A 20674-nucleotide genomic window follows, 5' to 3' on the forward strand; every position below is an offset into this window, starting at 1 on the left:
ATAAAACTAAAGGGTTACAGGCTTAGCACACATGACACAAAACAACAGGAACAACTGCATGGGGATCTGCATTTAGAAGGGACCTCCTGGCAGCACAAGAGCATGCCCTTCCCCCTGTTACAGACTCAAAGGCATCTCCAGACAGTGCTTATTCAATATGTGATGTTTAAAATACCTTCAGCAAATTGATCAATGTCTTCTATATGGTAGTTGCTAGCAACAAAAGTAAATGCCCATTAAAAAAACTCAACTAACCTCTATGGTCTAAACTTGTAAAAGCCCTCATCCTGAATATCTCAGATGACATTAAAAGGACCTCTATATATAAAGCCTTGCAAATTTCCTTCTTTACCAACTTCAAGTGCTGAAAGATATAATCTACTACACATAGGCTAGTTAGGGATCTCTGAGTTTACCTGGTATTAGGGATGCCAAGACTTGCTTTCATGTGGTGAATCCTCAGGGCAGTAAGGAATGAACTTAGTAAAGGCTGGATTATATACTGACAGAGACAGGAAAACAATTGAAAAGATGTTTGCTATTCCAATTTTGGTATGGAACAACCTTCTTATCTAAAAAACAGATTTACTTTCTTTATTAATTTTGTGAGTAGGAAAGAAGGAATGGTGTGGAAGCTACCATGCTAGTTTTCAGATCCTCCTCTGGACACCAAAACATCCCAATTTCAATCAGAGAAGTAAGAAACACTGTTTATATAAATACTAAGTGGTTTTTATGTTGCATAGTAATGGGGTGAAAGAGCAGATCACAGATAAACTAATAATCTAAATAATCATTAATAATAGTTCACTATTAATACTAGTTCACTAATCAACTAAATAATTACCTGAAATATGAGGAGATAAGCATCACAGCCAAGAGTCACGGGTTTTATTCTCAATTTCTACTAAGAGTTTGATGCCTTTCAATAGATAATTTTTTCATGGAAGATTTTGAAAAAAATGAAAAATGCTCTAGATATTAAAAATAGTATTGGTAAAGTTTTCATCCCAACTATATATTATTTATTTTCTTCATTTTGCTTTTTTATTTGTAGAATACAGGAAGCCTAATAGAGTAGGCTTCCTTACTGCCTGAATTGTGAAGGCAAAACCCCTGGCTTTTGCACAAAACTAGTCCATCAACTTATTTTTTATCCAAGTTTCCAGCTAACTTGTTTCTATAAAAGTGAAAATATAAAAAAATATATTCAACTTAACAATAAAATTTATTATTTATAGCACTTATCTGTAGTAAACTTCATATAAGAATACAGATACAAAATCATATTTGCAGCAATAAGAAGCAAAAGTTTTTTAGCTTGCCCTAAAAGGCACTTTTTTGGTATCCATTCTGTTTTATGAAAATAACTGTAAAAAGAAATAGTTTCGGGCATACACTCAAAACAAACACGATGCAAACCCATTATTAGATAATGATTGCCTCTCTCGTCCGTTTTCACAATGTAGCAAAAATTTGGTCACGGTGAATAATTTTTACTGCTTCATCACAACCAGAAAGGACAAGTTAATTTTAGTTTCTTTAGCCTTAGGTCTCTCAAAACGACTATCACATCACACACTTTAACTCCAAATCTTTAAAAACACTGCCTGCACTTCTACTCTGAATTCACATGCATAAAAAATACCATTAGAAAAGCTCTTCTGTAGAAAAACAATCCAGCATCATAATTGACCACAACAATCCAAACTTTCAGGGATTTACCATCAGATGCCTGTTTAAATATATCTTACTCTTCTCCAAGAGCAGAGTGTAATGAATACACTGCAGTGTCAAAGAGTGCACTGTTTTCAGTGTTGCACTATCTTTGTTGAGTATTAGAGGTCAAGCTCAACAATATGCATTAATATACTAAATATATTCCATTACTTCTATTCAAAAACACTACTATACCCTAGCATACTATAATATTCACATGAGGGGACATGTAAGGGAGAACACTGAAAAAGCTGCAGATTATTCGCTATAGATAAAACAGGGAGAGTAATCTCATGTGCACTGCATATATTAACAGACATAAAAATGTCTTCATTTCATAATACATATATATCTCAAACATGTGCTTATGAAACAGCTATTATGGGTCAAAATAATTAACTGCTGTTCATTCTATTCACACGTACCATGAAAATATGCATTTTCTTTGTCCAGAAATTAGCTATGAAGAAAAATGCTTCTAGAAAGGAATTTGGCTTTTTGTTCTGTAACCAGAAGGTTCTGCTGGAAGCAGTAAAGCTCATTTAGACTAGTGAAGGTTTTGTGCTAGATTTCCACATAATTTTGTTAAAGAATAAAATAAAATTCTTCTGTGCATCTGGCTAAGTTGATATTCTCCATGTTCCAAAGATAACTAGAAAAAAACATAATGAAAGTAGAGAGGGCAAGCTGGATAATCAAAAAACCTTCTGAAAAGAGGAAGAATTCAGAAACTCCACATTCAACAGCACCTTAAATCAAAGGTCTGAGTAAAGGAACTTTAAAGGTAGTATTATGTACTGCCACATAGCATCTCCATGTGTCCTTAGAAGGTAAGGAGAGAGTAAACATTGAATGAAGCAAACCACAGCTCCTTGAAATCCTTTATATTTCAGGAAGAGATTAACCATGAATTCAAGTTCTACCTGCCTAAATGAACTACATTTCAGTATTTGACATGTCAACCAGTTAGCAAATCAACAAGGCCAGATGCCATTTAAGCTACAAGATAGGGTAAACACCAAGTTTAAAATGGATGCCTTTTTAATTTTCTTATCTACCTTTCGGTCCTTTGAACAACTTGATCTCTACGACGGTCTCCAGTATAGGTCTCCTTCGCCGGACGTACAATCGCACTATGGAGCCGGCCTCCTTCAGGGCCTCCACGGCCTTGCTGTGTGACACTTCCGACACGTCAACCTCGTTCACTCGCAAGATGCAATCGTTGACCCTACAAGAAAAACAAAGAACCAGAGCCACTGAATGCTTCAGCTGTTACTTCGGACCAAAGGAAGTTTTGTCAGCAGTGCTGTAAAATGAAGATGACTTCATTGGGAATCTCAGAATTGCAGAATATGACGAGCTGGAAGGGACCCACAAGGATCATCAAATCCATGTCTGCCAGATGACAGAGTTAATGCAATATGCTTCACAAGCAATGAGACAGAGCACTCACTCCTTCCAAAAGCCATACCTGATTCAAACTGGAGTCTACTCAATCACTCACACCTACCATCCTCCTTCATAAACTGGGGTTACATGTACTATAGTGATAGAAATAAGCAATAATTTGTCTTTACAGACTTCATTAAAACAGTTTTGACTAAACAATATAATTGCTTTGAAACACTCATGCTGCATACTATTACTATGGACCATAGTAAGGACAACTACAGTTGCTCTGACAGAAATCTTACAGTGTGATACAAAAGCTGTCATAGTAAAAATGCTGTCCTACAAAAAGCAGACAATTTAAAAGAGAATGCTTGATGCTAAATAATTTACTCAAGTTAAATTCTTTGTTTTACACACTGACTGCAGGCTACAAGATCTGCTGTATGGTAATCGCATTTTCTTTTTTATTAGAACACCAATCAAATTCCCTCAGTGTCTTACTTTGAACATTAAGTAAAGTATTTGAGGATGGACATATAATCACCCTCAATGTCCTGGTTAGATGGAGCTGCATTCTCCTTATCTGACAGATTTGTCCTAGTTGGAAAGGAAATCTACAACTTACGAACAGTAAAATCTATCTCCAAAGCAGCAGGCTAATGACTTAACTACTGGGCCATCTTTTCTTTGCAAATGAGGACAAGTGAAAATAACTAGATTAATTGAGACTCTACTGCTCTTGTGTACTACATTTGTTGCGAGATGCCTCTAAGTATTTTGGGTACAGAAGAAAAAGGCATATTGTAAATGAATGTGTTCTGCATGTCTGAAAGGACAATCAGTGAAGTAAATATGGGTTGCTAAAAATATTCCCATTTCTGCTATATGTCTATACATAAAAATCAACTATTAAATGTGACTCTTTACAGCAAAAGAACACCTGATCTGGATATTGATTAGGAGTCTTAGCACATGGAGGGAGAATGAACACTTAAGTTTTTCAGAACTCTGAGAATTTAGGATGGTTTTTGTCATATTCTTGTTCTGCTGCTTTTGTTTCAAACAAACTCAAATCAAAATGACAAAAATAACATAGTTATTTGAGACTGGTGAAAGTTGGAAAGGACAAAAAGCTCATGCTTCACTTCTGAGAAGGAATACTGTATCATAAAGATTCTAGATATCATTCAAAGGTCGGGTTTGATGGTTTACTTTAATGCCATAAGTTTCCATGGCTGGGAGGGGCTTTAAGCAACCTGGTCTAATGGAAAGTGTCACTGCCCAAAGCTGGGAATGATGGAAATAAAGGATCTTTACAGTCTCTTCCAACCCAAACCAAACTATGCTAGTATGATTCTATGCTTTTCCACACCTGTAGGCTTTTTTCCCCGCTCATGAGGAGGTGAATTTTTCATTTTTTAATAAATAAATACAATATTCAAGAACATATATGCACATGCTGCAACAAAATAAACTTAAAAGCATAATAGTGAAAAAAGTCATTAAACCCAGTTTAAGAAAATTCTTTCAGATGGTTAAGTGCATGGTCTTACCCCTTAGGGACAGAACTACTCTGCCCTTGCAAGCAGCTCTCCAATGCATTTTCCTGGCTTTTTGTTCACCTGCCAAATCTATGGCAAAATTTTATTTTTTTTGATTTCTTTTCTCGTTTATTGCTGGATATGCCCTATACCTGTAAGTTGGTTTCAGATGGTGACAGAGCTGTGGCCAGGAGAAGATCTGCCTCACAATCCAAGACAACACAAGCCCAACAGAAGAGATCCTAGAAGTTTCACCAATACATACAACAGTGGTTGTATTATCAGAGAAAGGTTTGGGTTGGGAGGAACCTCATACATCTCAGCTTTTTGGGCTGCCAGTGCACATTGCCAGGTCATGCTGAGCTTCTCATCCATCAATATATCCAAGCAGTTCTCCTCAGGCCTGCTCTCAAATATTATGCATACACCTAATATGATTAAGGTCTGTACAATCCCCCGCACAGGTAACACATTAAAATGAGTTTGGCAGCTCTTCATATGGCACACTAGCTTATCTAGGTTCTTTACCATAATGAACATATTCTACAAAACTTTTGTAGTATAAATTCAATATGAAGGACCTTGGATAGTTAAATATAGAACACATGCAACAGTCATGCAAAACAACTCACAGAAGAAATATCAGAGCTACTTTGTTAAGGGAGAAGGTCAGGGTCTCGGAGGATTACCAATTGTTGCTATCTTCAAAGCAGATAAGAGCTTATATTAAGAAAAAAACCCCTATTTTTAAGGGTTTAAATTTCACTATATTCATCTGAGTTTGATTTTTACTGTTTTCAAGGAACTGCAGACATCCTTGAGAAGTCAGTCAACTTGTAAGTAAAGAAGACGAGTACAGTCCTTAGGCACTTAGTGGACATATAGTAGGTGACAACTGGTAATGATCATTCTGCTCCCTTGTTCTGTGCAATATGGTGCCCTGAAGGGAAACCCAAAGCAGCTTGGTGTGGCAGCTAAGAGCCCCACAAAACCAAATGGTCCTGCCAACACACATTAGCCCACTTGCCATAGCAAAGCTAAGTGGAACTAACTATAGACTGAAGAACAGGGGAATAATCTGTACTCCGTGGATCAACATCATGATACTAAATCCTGTAGTAATCCACAGGTCTTACTCATCATCCAGACACCTCCAGCTAAGTCATATTAGTGGGACAATGCTGCTTTTCAAAAGTAGAGTTACCACACTTTCCATTGCAGAATGGCCAGCATTCATTGATTCTTTCTAACCAAAGCTAACTGATTTTTTTTTTTAAGTTGCCTCCTCAGAAAAACTTAAATTGATATGGAATTTCTTTATTCTTTAGTCAGAGCATAGAAATCAAGGTAAAAATAGTTATAATGGGAGAACGAGTGCAAAACTATAGAATATATCAAGTAGATATACACCTCCATATATCAGCATGAAGATATCAGATAGGCTACACAGGTCAGAAAAAGAAACACTAAACTTTCTCTTTATCCTTTGCTCCAGTGTCTAAGCTTTTCAGCCTAAGTTTCCCTACAAAACTGTTGATATTTTCTTTCTTCCAGAACTCACAAGAGCACAGCACCTTAAGCAGGAACACAAGATGCTAGGTTGCAAGCTGAAAGGATTATTATCTTTTCTTCAAGAGGTCAGCAAATAATTATAATTAGATTATCTGAACTTAAGAGAATATGTCTACTCCATTAGCTAAAGAAGGATGACTCTCTTTCCCCAGCTTTTTTTTTTTTTAATTCAATACACACCCTTCCTATTCCATAATAACTAGAATTTACAGCACATGGGGTAAAAAATGTACATATTGATACTGGCTCATATAACTTCCTTCCAAGAGGAGTATTTTTTTTTTCAAACTTCCAGTAAGAATTCAGAATAAAGGCTATCACATTTACTACAGCAGTCTTCAGACCTGTCTTTAAAATCACAGAATACAGAGCTAACACTAAATACCAATGATATGTATACACCTTAGGGCATAGTTTCCTTATGTATAATGATCCTTAGAGACATGATCCAATTTCTGTAGCAAATTCATGTATACTCTTAGACCCCTTCCTGACATTGTAAAGTAGTGTAAAACTACTTCTATGTCTATTTCAAAAACAAAGAGATAATATTTATCAGTGGAAGAAAATTCCTGTCTGTCTCTGGAAGCTGGAGAGGAACTAGTGCTTATGAAAATGTCTGATGAAGGTAACAGCCAATCCTAACTCAAAATTTGACACTTATGTGATTTATAATCAAATTCCAAAAATCTCATGGTTACTACTGAAAATACTACTTGATAAAACTTATGATGGGGGGAGGGGTTTGTAACTTACAAATGACACAGCAGAATTTGAACCAAACACAATAATAGTTTTGAATCCTAGGATTAATTTTGATTTAAAAATATGTGGAAATATTGGTGCAATAAAACAGTAAACCTAACTGTATTTAACATAGAGGCACTATTTGAAGTATTGAATCTAACCTATGCTTCTAAGAACAGAATTATCTTTAGTTCTGAGGAAAATTAAATAAGGACTAAACCCCCAATGTTTCATTTCTGAGAGAAAAACATCATAATTCAAGACTCTGGATCAATGGCATTAATCTATTGCACTGAAATAAATTCAATAAAATATAAGCTTTTCCCCAATGATGCTGGCCTGGTGCCATCCCAGCTCTTTGTGTGCAACCTCCACCAGGTTCTTCTTTCATAGTCTATAAATGTAGGATTAAAACCTCACCTGCATCCTGCTCCCTTTGTCTTCTCTTTACAGTCTAAATCAGCTTTCCAGAGGAGAGTCTACACTTTCTTGGCTCATCTCAAAGAGGAACTCATTGCAGCCCCCAGGCACACTCAGCATAAACACTGGATAACCAAGCAAAGCAGTCTCCTGCCTCTTCCTGGCTGCACTCACCCTTGCAACAAGTTTTCAGAAGCGAGAGTCAAAAGGCAATCACCAACCAAGCACAAAGGCAGCTGTGTGTGTGCAAAGACAGGAATGAAACTCTTGCACAGCATTTCCCTAAGTAGATTCACCCAGGCAGATGCTTTCTCCCCTTGCACTGGCAAGCCAGTTTCAGTCTGTTGGCCCAGGGAGCCCCAAGGTTGGTGGATAGCTGAGCTAACAAGCCCTGCTAAAAAGCAGGGTGTGCTTGCTCAAGCCTAGTGCAGTGCTTGTGCAGCCTCACAATTCATATCAGCAACTGGAATGAGTATCATCCCAGAGATTGAAATAAAGAAAAAACCTCATAAAATGTTTCTCATTTGAGTATGTGTGCAGATTTAACTAAAATATAATGGAAACCCAGTCTGTCCTATAGCACACTACCTGAGTTCAGCCCACAGCCTCCAACCCCATAAGATTTTGGAGGAGGACCTGAAATTGTGTTGGTTATCCCCACAGTTCACTCCTTTGAATTTTTCCAGTATTTTGGGTGTAGAAAATAGCTATTTACCCTTTCAAGTGAAAATGATCTGTTAGTGGATTCCTGCCTAAATGGCAGAAGGTAAAAGACGTGGAAGAGCATCAGCAAAAGTCTGCCTGTGCAGATCCAGCTCACTCCCTCTAGATCAGGGCAGTCCCAGTCACTTTTCCAATTCCCATATCCAGGGACAGGCTAGCACTAAGTGCTACTTCTTGCCCTCCCAAAGTTTGCATGAGAAATAAAAAAGTACAAATGAAGTACCTCCTTTGTATACCAGGAGTCTAGTGATGGTTTTGGAGGTAAAAGTGCCAGCTATAATGCAGTCAAGAATTTCAGATCACATCCAGGCAGGCTATAGGTCCTACCACCATGATCTGCAGGTGTCCTACCAGAGGACTTTGAGCTTTATTTCACTTCCAGAACAGAGACTGAAGCTCGAACTGTCAGGAAATAACTCAGATTTTAGGAAATACTTCTGAATTTCAGAATACGTTATTGCTTGAAATGACTGTGTTTCCATACCCTGTTAGAGATACGATCTTGCTGAGACCTGAGACACAATAGCACAGCCACAGAACTGTCATAAGATATTTACACTGCTTGTCCTTTGCTACTGCTTTAGCTACCCACAGATTTCTTTTTAAACAGCCTCTTAATGAAATGCCAGTGTATTAAAGGGCTTGCATAACAGTCACTGAATTTAAAACCCAAGTGCCTGGCTACAACATCAGTAAAAATATTAGCAGAGCACTTCCTTATCATATACAGCATCTCTTCATCCCTCTCCTTGTGTTTCATTTATGACTCTAAGTTCTATTTTTGAAGTTGTAAGTCAGAAACAGACGGCATACTGCACTATATAATTAGGAATGGAAAAGTCCCTGCAGCCTTTAGACTCTTAGAAGAAAATATATTTAGAAGCTTGAATATCTTCCTATTCACACAGTTTCAATAGAGGATGCATCAGCATTTCCTTTTTTTAAATCTCTCTCCTTCTTTTTCTTAAAGGCCTTAAACTCAGCTGTAAGACTGCACTCCAGACACAAAATTGGCTAAAAAGCAGTTTATTTATTGTTTAAAGGACTTTGGATCCTTTCTGCATTCTACTCTGTTTCTGAGAACTTCCTGGACAAAGCTGGGGCTCTCTCTGAGTTAAGCCTTTTTGCCAATCCAAAGAGATCCTTTTGTCCTTTTAGGTGGAATGTCTTTGGAATGCCTTTATCACAGGGTGTCTGGTTTTGGGAGTGTGTGTATATATATACACACACACACCTCTTGGCTGAAAATATTCCCCAACCTAATATCTGAAATCTGACCTCAAAGATACATCATATTACATTAAAATTGGCACACTGAAATCCCAGAGACATCCAAGCACAGACACTGACAGAGTAGATCCAGAGTAGAAATCCAGCCAGTTCAATATCTTTCATATGTCTACAGCCAATTACCACAGGTAAATGGCAATATTAATGCAGCTCGGCAATGTTGAGCTCATTTAGCACTACCGTGAGCTCCTGCACATCCTGACATTCAGTGATTGATTTCAGGAGGGGATCATTAGTGGCTCCCAACAGGAACAGAAACAGAAAAGAGAGCAGTCACAAACCTTTAGTACAAACCCCTGCTAGGTAGATTAAAACCTTGGCCCCTGGTAGGCACACACCAAGGCAGCAAGGCAAGCCAGCCAACAAGGAGACCTGCACTGGAGCTGCCCTGCTCAACCTTCTGACCACATCCCTACCAAACACCCAGTGGCTCACACAGAGATCCACCCTTGGCCTAATGGAGACAGTGCTCTCCCTATGGCCAGAATGATCCCACTACAGGGAAGCTCGGAACTAAAATGTGTGGAATAAGGTGTTTGCTCATCTAGAAGATAAAAGCTACATGAAGTGATAAACCAGTCCAGGGCTCCATCTAGTCTGGGTTTCTTTCCAACTGTGGCCTTTAGCAGGTGGTAAAGGAAAAATATTAACACAATTTTTTACCCAGAATACATTTTCAGCTGCTGGACTTTTGTGAACCAAAAATACTGTTTTCTTTTTTCCAAATAATAGCCCTGGATAATTTCTTTTACATTAATTTAACCTTTTTCAAAACTCATGAAAACTCAACATCCCCAGTGTTTTTTATCAATGAATCTCACAGCTTTACTACCAGCTAAAAATTCTCCTTGTGGTTATTTCAACCTGCTGCTTATTAGTTTTGTTTAATGTCCCAGAATCTTTTTGTGAGGAGAGCAAACATAGGTTCTCTGGTCATCATAATCTTCTACATGTGACACCTGATTTTTCATCCTAAAGGGCCTTGCTAGACAAGCTCTTCAAGCCAAAGGCATATAGCTGAACTACTGGTAACACTGATTTAATTTCAGAGATGGAAACACCACCACTCATCTTTCTATATACCTGAATGCCTCTTGGCTGTAACACCTACAGATTTACAACTGAACTCTGAAATAAAATGGAAAGTTAAGGTCAATTTTTTCTATCATCCTTTTTTTTTCTTGACAAAAATGGCACTGGTTTATGCTGAACAAATTTTTCAGTTAAGCAAAAAAAAATTACATCTAAAAAGCTCTGAATGAAAACAAAATTGAATAAACAAAAAGATTAGGCAGTCAGAGAAACTAAAAACAAAACAACAGTCTGCGGTCTCCAACATCATCTCAGAAAAACACTTTCATTGCCTGTTTCCATCACTGAAACTGTTGCACTTTGTATAATGTAATGCTGTCTTTAGATTGCAGTCTTAGTATCCCATTCCTAAATTCTAAATCAGCTCCTCACCCAGGAAGCATCCTCAATAGCAAGATGGCAGAAATTCTGCCTGCTGACTTGATGAAATCTTTTTACATACATTAGGGAAATTCACAAGACTACATAGCAACAGGCCAGGGCATGATGACTTTAAACAGAAAAAGGGTAGATTTAGATTAGATATTGAGAAGACTCTTTGGAAATACCCTTTACTGTAAGGATAGTGAGGCGCAGGTTGCCCAGAGAAGGTGAGGATGCCCCACACCCCTGGAAGTGTTCAAGACCAGGTTGGATGGAGCTCTGACTAACTTGGTCTAGTGAAGGTGTCCCTGTCCATGCAGGGGGGTTGGAACTAGAGGGTTTTTGGACCTTCCAACCCAAACCATTCAATGATTCTATGTGATGAACTCTAAAAACCATAGTAATGTATGCAGGTCGATGTGTAAGATTGCTGCTGAGCAATCCTCAGGGCATCCATAAAGAGGAGACCCCGGTCCACAGTCTACCTGGCTTTCAAAGCATCACACTCACTGCAATATTGCTCTGGCCCAAGTAACCTTTACTTGTCTTTGAGGAAGTGAAAGACCCTTGAGAGGAAAAAAAAAACCACACTGATTTCACAGCCCCTCCAGTTTAGTGGTCTGACTAGTCCTCTGGAAGCTGGAGCCTCACATTCCCCAGAGAGAGGATAGTGAATGCAGGTTCCCCCCAAAGGTGATTTTTGCCACTACTTTTTTGAATGAAGGCAGCCCTGATTTGCTCTTTTCCTTTGGCACTTAAAAGCCATTTGGACTTCATTTTGTACCAAAAAATGTTTGCTCAGCTTCAGTATAATATTCTTAAGTCTTCTTAGACCTGGAATTTGAAGATAGCAAAATTTATGCAGTGATGCAGCCCAACACTCCATTAAAAATGATCATAAGGGCAACAGAGACTTAAGAAATAGGTTATTTAAATTACTATAAGCCAAATAAAGAAACAGTGTAATTTAAATATGTTGACACATGCACTGAAAACTTTTAAAAATGTACTGCTGCCAAATGCACTAAATATTAGTATTTTAATTTACTGACTAAAAAAAAACAACCCACTCGGTAAAGAGATTCAAGGCAATTTTTGTAGGAATGAATTTCTAACCAAAATGTCAAAACTAATACCATTCAATGAGCATTCATATAATTTAAGAAACTTCAGCTTCAAATAATAATATTTCTTATGAAAATGATTATAATAATAGTGTCCCACTATTGATTTCTAAATCAATATTAATTTTGAAATTTGGTACAATATTGACTTGGTATTATTTCAAATCTACTCATAAAGGCAGAATGCAAAACGATCAATAATATTCAGGTGCTAAAAATGTCAGTATATTCTAAATGAGCTCCAAATGTAATCCTCTAAGTCCTCACCACTGCAAAAAAACAAAAAAAAAAAAACAACCCATGCAGATAAAATTTCTCATATATCTATTTGATGGCTGAGCCAACAACACTAAAAAGAAGTACCATTCTTTCTGTGTCTAATAAAAATCCAAGAGGTTAAAAATGTTTCACATACAAGCCCCATGCAGCACAAGGAGAGAAGCAAAAGCCCACCCACTGATGCCTCCCAGAAGAGCTGCATCTGCTAATGCACACTTTGAGCATGGGGAGTAGTTATTAACTGATGGTAGCTCATCTTGCAGGGTGTAGCTATATGGGCTTGAGGGGAGGAGCACCTGACACCCATTCAGTTTGCACACAGACTCAAGCATAAACTTCTAGAATAAAACTCAAGTTTAAGTACATCTACAGCAGGAGGACCTCTTCTTTCATCATTTATTTTCCTTTATCACAAACATCCTGAAAGCAGAATGATACCCTGTCAGTGCATAATGAGTTTGGAGGTACAGATGTTCTAAATTATTTATAATGAAATTATTTTCTGTGCCATCAAGCTCTCAGTTATTGCTTGGCCAGAATAACTCAAGGCAAATTAACTCTCTTGCTAGGTAAGCCACACCTGTGGTAATTTGGTACAGAGTTTATGATCTTACACTTCCCACATTATTCATTTTAAAATGTCCTCTGCATAATTAGCATCCTCTTCAAACAGAATTTGGGACTCCAATTCACAAACATACATCCAGGTAAAGCTGCTGGGTTGGAAGTGAACCAGACACACAAGTATAAAAGACAAATCAAAATAATTGTCCAAACATAGAAGAAAATTTTGCACTTTGCAGATCTGATTCCCACCTCAACTTACTGGAAATGAAGCACAACTTTACACAAAGCAAAAGATTTTCAGCAGTGCAGGACAGACACAGGCACAAGGAGACTGAGACCAGCAGCTCCACCAGGTAATGCCTGCAGACACTGCCCAGCCAGCAGCCCCAGCCAGCCCACAACTGAGTTTAAATGTCTGTGTTCCATGGTGAGTTCATGGCAGCAAGGGGATGGGCTGAGGAAACAGACAGGGAAGCATGGGCAGGACAAGGCAGGAAGGGGAGGGGGCATGCAAAGGGTGGGCAGGATGCTGGGACTGGTAGGGGATCCATAAGCATTCTCTTAAATGCGCTCAAAGTTGTATCAAATTTTCTTTATTAACCTCTTGCAAGATCTATAGGAACTAATGCTTACTTTTTCTATTCCCCTCTCCCAAAATATTGCCCCACCCTGCATTTCTTCTCCTTCTATATTTCTCATCCAGCTCAATCCTCAGTTTTGATTAGCTCTTACCACATTTTTCCATTCCTCTGTCCGTTCTCTAACTCCCAAGTTATCCTCAGTCTCTCTGTGTCTCGTCTCCTGCCAGTGCCATGAACGATGCTTTCCTTCAGCAACTACTCCTACTAGCAGCCGAGTGCTGGAGCTCCCAGTACATGCAGCCCTGCTGCTGGCTCGGCTGGATCCGGGCAGCTCTGGCAGCCTCTAATGGTGGCCAGAAGAAAAATTGCTGCTCCCAGGACAAGGACTCATATCTGCCCGTCAACAGCTGAGGCCGGAGTGGAACACTGGAGAGGTGAAGGATGAGCAGAAGGAGGTGTAGGTAGCTGTGGGGTGTTGTGAGAGGATGGTGTTGGGATAAAGGAAAGGGAAAGAAAACAAATCTCTGTAAAGCCTAGGATGAATGAGGGCATCAGGAAGCAGCCAAACTCCTCCCAGCTGCAGGGCTGCTTGGCAGGTATGGAAGCGCCGCAGGCCAGGCGCTGTAGGTGTGGTGGAGGGCAGGGACAGCTCTGGCTCTGCAGCCCTGACTTACCCTTGGAGCCCGCGGTCCGGCTGTCCCCAGTGCCACGGGGACTGCAGGGCCCAGAGCCCGGGGAATGGCAGCGCTCTGCGCCAGGCTGTGGCGTGTCCAGACAGGGCACAGCCGAGGTGCTGACCTGGGACCAAGCTGTGCTTTGCCTGCTGAAGGCACTGAACTGCTCAGCTGTTCCTCAATCCAAGTTAAAATCCTCCCAGCTGACACCAGCAGAGTCTGCAGTGCGTTCAGGTTTGTGCAGGAAAACCAGTTACAACAGATAACCCAGGAGGCAATCCCAGGTTCAGGATTTTTATAAGTGCTTTTCATCTGGGGCTCTCAAAGGGCTTTGCAAATATGAACTCGTTTTAGCTTCACAACAACCCCCGTGAGGCAAAGATAATGATCACTGTATCCATTTTACAAATGGGGAAACTTGAGCACAAAAGAAGAAAAGTGTTACCAAAGATCAGGCCCAGCAAGTTGAGCACAAAACGAGCAGCACTGTGCTTGCACCGACAAGCAGAAAACCCTCCCTCCTGCTTAGGTGTGATTGGAATAGCATAGATGCAGCCTTAAAACAAATGGAGGAGGAGAAAACACGTTGTTCAAGTTCAGTAAGAGCCTCCACCAGCTTCAGAGCATCAGTACCATTAGGTTGCACACAACACAGCTGCAGCTCAGAGTAGAGTGCAAAAAGGTACCTCACAGAGAAAACACCAAGCTGGTTGGTCGTGTTGCTATCATTTGGAGTAACACACAGGCTGGCATGATGTGAGCAGTACATTGAAACAAAGTCTTCCTACATCTTGCAAATTTGACACTGAAACTCCAATATCCTGGGGCACCCTTGCTCTAACAGCTGCAGTAAAAGTGCAGTAAGGAATGTAACAATGATGATGTACTGTCAGAAAATATGACTTGGTTAAAGTCTGAAAGTCCAAATTCTTTATGCAAACCACAGCCAGGAGTGTTGACAGAGTATGAACTGTCTCACCACGTACTAGTGGTTTTGGCTGTCAGAAACAAAATGTTGACCAAGATTTTTCTTAGAATATTTAAAATTAGATATTTGCTGCTTAAAAGGAACTAATTTTATTTTTTTTATGGTCACTCAGGTCAGTTTATTTTTTCATCTAAAATATTATTTTCAGGTTTCATGAAAATTAAAAGAAATGAAAAATTCAATAGCACCCTAGAGTGTTACACCTGTTGAGTACAGGAAGAGATGTGAAATATTTTTTCCTTGACTAATACTAGAGTCCACAGAAAGCTGATGATTTCTAAGGTATGCAACAACAGAAAGCTTCTTCCAGATGAATTGTCACTGAGCTATTTACACTCGTAACTGCAGTATTAGTGCAAACATGTTGATGAAATAATCACTTGGATTTGGCTGCATGATGCTGTTCTGCTACTGCAGGACTCTGGGGCGACTGTAATTCAGGCAGGATGGGTAATGAAAGAACTCTTTGGAGAGAGACCTGTTAACCAGTTCAGTACCACTGCATGGAATTTCCAGTGCAATGGGAATTACATAAGCTAGAGTCCTAGTACCATGTTAATTTGCTTAAGTGTTAGTCACAAGCAGTGGAATTCAATTAGTGGAAAACAGCTCAGAAATGTACAGGGGAAGGTACTGATGCTTTGTGCTACAAAAGAAAACTTCCGTAAAAATGTCCATCACTGATGTCTGTAAAGAGTCTATAAAATTCATCAGTTTCAAATACCACAATCCAGAGAGGTACCTTTTATTACTCATTAACTTCTATTCTCTTTGCCAGACAATTCAGCTGTTAAAACATAGTTTCACTTTCTTTGTATCTCATAAAAGGATTTTTACAGCCTACCCCCCTACTTTCAAAATAGGAAAAGCATAATATAAATAATGATAAATAATACAGTATAAACCAATTCAGAGACACACTGGGGATCTGCAATACTGAAGAAAGAATGCAAAATTCACATAGGAAAATGAGAGAAAGAAGGATTCAGCCAACCAAAAATGAAGTGATGCAAAGAACAGAGAACAAAATTACATGGTCCAATATTCCATGGATGATAAGACATATAAGTTGTTAACTTAAAACGTGAGCTACGGTAAGATGTGTTCAACTTTGAAAATAACGTATGAAAATCAGATTTGCATTTTGTGACCTGCCTTTTTCATGTAGATTGCCCGTGGTAATTATGGTTTTTTTTTCAATTCCATGGTAGCTCAAAAAAGATACAGCTACACAGACAAACAGAGGTAATAAGATCAAATTTCCTAACACAAACCAGGACAGAGTGAACAGTCAATATTTCATGATCAAATTTATGACTGTCTGCAAAGCAAGCATGTTTTGCCTAATAGGGTGAATGCCTCTTTATTAACTTACTGCTAAATTATGTACTGAACTAATAGCATTGTCAAAGGCCTGTAAACAGTGCAGATATGAATCAGTGTTTTGTGGCAGCACCGTAATTATAACAACATCCTGAACAAGCCGTGTGCCATTGCAACGCGCATAGACCTGGTACTGATAGGCTTAGTACAAGATCAGAAGTTAACAGGGACTTAGGCAGCTAATCACAAAGAATACACACTTCTGTTTTCATATATAAGGATGGTGGAATAAAGCCAGTTCCCCAGCTGTAGTAGAGGCACATGACACACTTGTAAAGAACATGATCTCTCCTGGGAAGGGCTCTTCACATTAATCTGAAAAGGCCTCATAGCATCATTCTCAATTCAGTTTTTAGCAAGCAATCTAGAGCTACAAGTGGACACCAATTGGCAACAACTGTGTGCCTGCTGCTGGAAAGATCTGGGCTTCAGATGTTTTTCAATTCCAGTTTTCAAGCTTTGAATTAATAGCATGAAATCACAATTTTTCCTCTCTGTTTTATTTTAGTGAAACACAGACTTATTTTAAAATTTTGATCAGAGCACAATCTTTTTTCCCTCCCCCACAAATATCCATGAGAAAGGGTCTTCAGAGTTCCTCAGCTGCTACACATAGCTACCTAAATTTATAATCTTTGACACTTCACAGCGGCTTAGTTGACAACTGAAGAGAATACCAATCTAATTTGTTTAGAGCCTTTGCTGGTAGGCATTTAACTGAAGCCTTTAAGGCACAGAAACATGAGAGAAGGAATCACTACTCTATTCCAAGCTTTCTCCCTGATTTACTGGATGACTGAAGGCAAGTTATTTTGCTTCTTGTCTCCTGCTATTAGCACTTGTGTAATGTTCCTTTCCTCACACCAAGTCACTTTGAGAGCTGAGGGCAGGAGGGAAATCCAATGGGGAAAACTGGCAGAGTGATGGTAGGGCAACACAGCATGCCTAAAAAATGCTGCAGTTTTACAACACAAAATCTCCTCGCAGACAGTAGTTAAAGAAAAGGAAAGATACATTAACTAATGAAAGAAGATCAATGCACAGCCTTAGAACATTTTAACCTATGATATTCAGCTAGCTGGGGCTACCAGTGCTGTTTCTGATTAGTCTGCCAAAGGTAACTCTCAGTTGATCTGATTTTTCTCAACCTGTTGAAGTTCTCCTTAGAAATGTCCATGCTTTTAAGGAAAAAACAATTGATAGGTTCACAAATGGGAAGAGATTAGAAATCAGTTTCCTAGAAGAAAGAATGAAGGAAACAGCCACAGGTCTGGGGAGCTAACCAGGGCAATGTGCATCCTCCCAGGCACAGCCAATTTCTTCCCTTGGACTCAGCTCTCGTATCAACCCTCTTTCCTCTTGAGTACATCTCAGGCTTAAATACCAAAATAGCCTCTGGTTCAACATTAACCCTTGAAAGTCAAGCTCAAGACTGTCCAAATCTACCTCACAGTCCCCCTCATTAATATTCCGTCTCATATGCAATAACTGACTTTATTATCATTGGCTCAGTAAGATTCCTGTGACCAAGTCATTGGTATAAAATGTAAGACTTGAATTCTTGTTCTATACAAGATGGTTTTATTTACTTTTTTAGATCCTAAGACCTTTTAAAACTCTCATTTTCAAACTTGTCTTTTCAAGAAGGAAAAGTGTATTGTTGATAGCAATACATAAGAAACTCATCTGACCCTCTCACTCCTGTAGAGCAAGAAAGCTTTTTGAGAAAGCTAGCTCTACCATAAAATCAAATTTAGACTGCAAGAAACTATAATCAGCAAGACTGATTCTTGACTCAGAATAGTTTTGATTTATGATTGCTAAAAATGTATTAATATTTTGTAAGTCTGTGCTCTTTTAAACTTGATCATAATTGAAAGCTTTGCGTCATTCTTTAAGTAGTTTTCTTCCCCCCAATAAAGTTCTGCCATTAACCTGTGCTTCTAGTTCCAAAAGCTGATCCCTCTTGTTTTCACAGGAAGATTAATGGGTTTATATGTGTTGCCTTTTAGAAGCCAGAGGTTCACTTATGATCGATAATCCAAAAGAAGTAACTACTGAATATTATACACTGAAGTTCTTTGCTTTATGTAGGCAAATGAAACAAACACTGTTTTTTTTTTTCTCTGACACAAATGCAAATAAAACAAAAAAGGCACTGAGCCGTAAGTACTGGAATTCTCTTTCTTCCAGAGAAGAAAAGTCCAAAATCAGAGCTTCTTTATTAAAAAGTAGATGTTTGCCCATGGACAACCAACACTATTGAGAGAGAAGAGGAAGTTTTTATGCATCAAAAGTTTTAAAAGATCAAACTGTTGAGGCAAATTCTCCTTCAACTCAGTGGGAATGACTGCTACTTTCAAAGAGTTTATATTCTCTGTCTATCCCTGACTTGAAACGCCAATCTTCAGAGAAACATGGCATGAAGCATTCAGAGAAAAAAATAATCTCCATTTAGTTCCAAGGTTGTTAAAGGCCCATATAGCTAAATAATTAAATCTAACCTTGTTCTTAAAATTCCATCAAATGATATATTTTATATTATTTACTACATATTAACTTACACTATATCCACAGCTTTGTTCTGCAAGATGAAGCAATAGTGTACTGATCTAAATGTCTTCTAAAATCTGAGTTGTCCAGTGTGATGGTTCTTACACTGGTTCTACAGGCCAGGGAATTTCAGGGAAAGTAGTACATAAACATATCCATTAGTACTTGGGGAGAACACTGGAGGGGGTGCTGGTCACCCCTGTCTGGTGACCAGCAATAGGACATGAGGAAAAGGAACAAAGCTGCTCTGGGGAAATTCAGACTAGATATGAGGAAAAGATTCTCTCCTCAGAGCATGGTCCATCCCTGGAAGAGGCTTCCTAGTGAAATGGTTGTGACACCACACCTGACAGAGCTCAAGGAGCATCTGGACAATGCTGTCAGTTACATGGTTTAGTTTTAGTGGTAGTCCTGAAGTAAGCAGGGAGTTGGACTCAATTATCCTTATGGGTCCCTTTCAACTTGACAGGTCCTGTGGTTCTGTGCACCTCTGATTTTTGGAAGTTCAAGAAGTCTCTCAAATACGGGCATTTTTTATGAAGATGAGTGAAGTGGCTGATAATTATTGCTATTTTTTAAGCAGAGATATGGGTCATGAAGTGATACAAACCCGTACTATGCAGTGCACTTACTGTCAATAAAAGGAATAAAAGGTTTTCCTCCATTAAAGGAAAACCCTGGGAATTTAATCACCTTTGTTTCAGTCTCACACTCAGGTTTTATTCACAAGAGTAATCTGCAGATTTGGAGAACAATTCAGGTTGGAAGGGACCTTTGGAGGTCATTTAGTCCCATCTCCTGCCCAAAGCAGGACCAATTTGAAAGCTCAATCATATAGCTTAGGAATTTACCCAGATGAATTTTGAACCTCTTGGAGAAAAAAGATTCCATAATCTCATGGAATCACAAGTTACATTAAAGAGATTTTTTTCTTTTATCCTCAAGACACAACTGGAATTTTCCTTATTGCAACATGTGACTGTTGTTTCCAGTCCTTTCTTTGTGCATCTCTGCTCACCTTGATGCTGGTCTTCGGTGCTGCCAGAGCACACTGCTGGCTGAGGCCACATTTAAGAATCACAGTGTCATTTAAGTTGGAAAGCACCTCTTGAGAGCCCATTGTCAAACACTCTTCGCTGAAGCAAGTTTACTTGCTTCAAGTTGTCCAGGAAAATGTTTAGTCAAGTTTTAAATATCTCCAAGGATGGACACCCTACAACTTCTCCATTACCTGTGTCCAGCAACACTTAGCATAAAAAAAGAGTTTCCTGATGATAAGATGAAATTTCGTGTGCTTGTTGTCCATTGCTTCTTGCCCTGTCACTGGACACTAGTGATAAAAGTCTGGCTTCTTTATCTTCACTCCCTCCCATCAGGTGTTAATCCTGATATTTATATATTTATACATCTACCACAGAAAAGTTATGCCTTCCCAGGTGCACTAGGCTGCATTTGCTTTTGTTGGGCTTCGGTGAAACTTCAGCTGACCTACTCCTCCCCTGTCAACCCATGCATTCATGTAAAATATTCCCAAGGTTCTGGAGCATGAAGTCAATTTCTTACAGGTTGCTTTCATAGTCTTACTGTTTGAAGAGCTTCACTCAGCTAAGTTAGATCAAAGGGACATCATGCAAAATGCAGTGGAAGTGATTTTACAGCCTTTTAT

General features: G+C 38.9%; 1 protein-coding gene across 29 annotated transcripts in view; it reads right to left on the reverse strand.

Annotated features, from left to right (window-relative positions):
• Positions 1 to 20674, reverse strand: part of DLG2 (discs large MAGUK scaffold protein 2) — a 982781-nt gene that overhangs the window by 297630 nt on the left and 664477 nt on the right. For all 29 annotated transcript variants that reach the window (XM_071432840.1, XM_071432845.1, XM_071432843.1 and 26 more), the window contains one exon: positions 2778 to 2947. In XM_071432840.1, the coding sequence (XP_071288941.1) occupies positions 2778 to 2947 (170 nt within the window). The remainder of the gene's footprint in view (positions 1 to 2777; positions 2948 to 20674) is intronic.

The sequence above is a fragment of the Agelaius tricolor genome, unplaced genomic scaffold, assembly GCF_023055355.1.
Source record: "Agelaius tricolor isolate 1412-34295 unplaced genomic scaffold, bAgeTri1.0.p SCAF_9, whole genome shotgun sequence".
Classification (NCBI taxonomy): Eukaryota; Metazoa; Chordata; class Aves; order Passeriformes; family Icteridae; genus Agelaius; species Agelaius tricolor.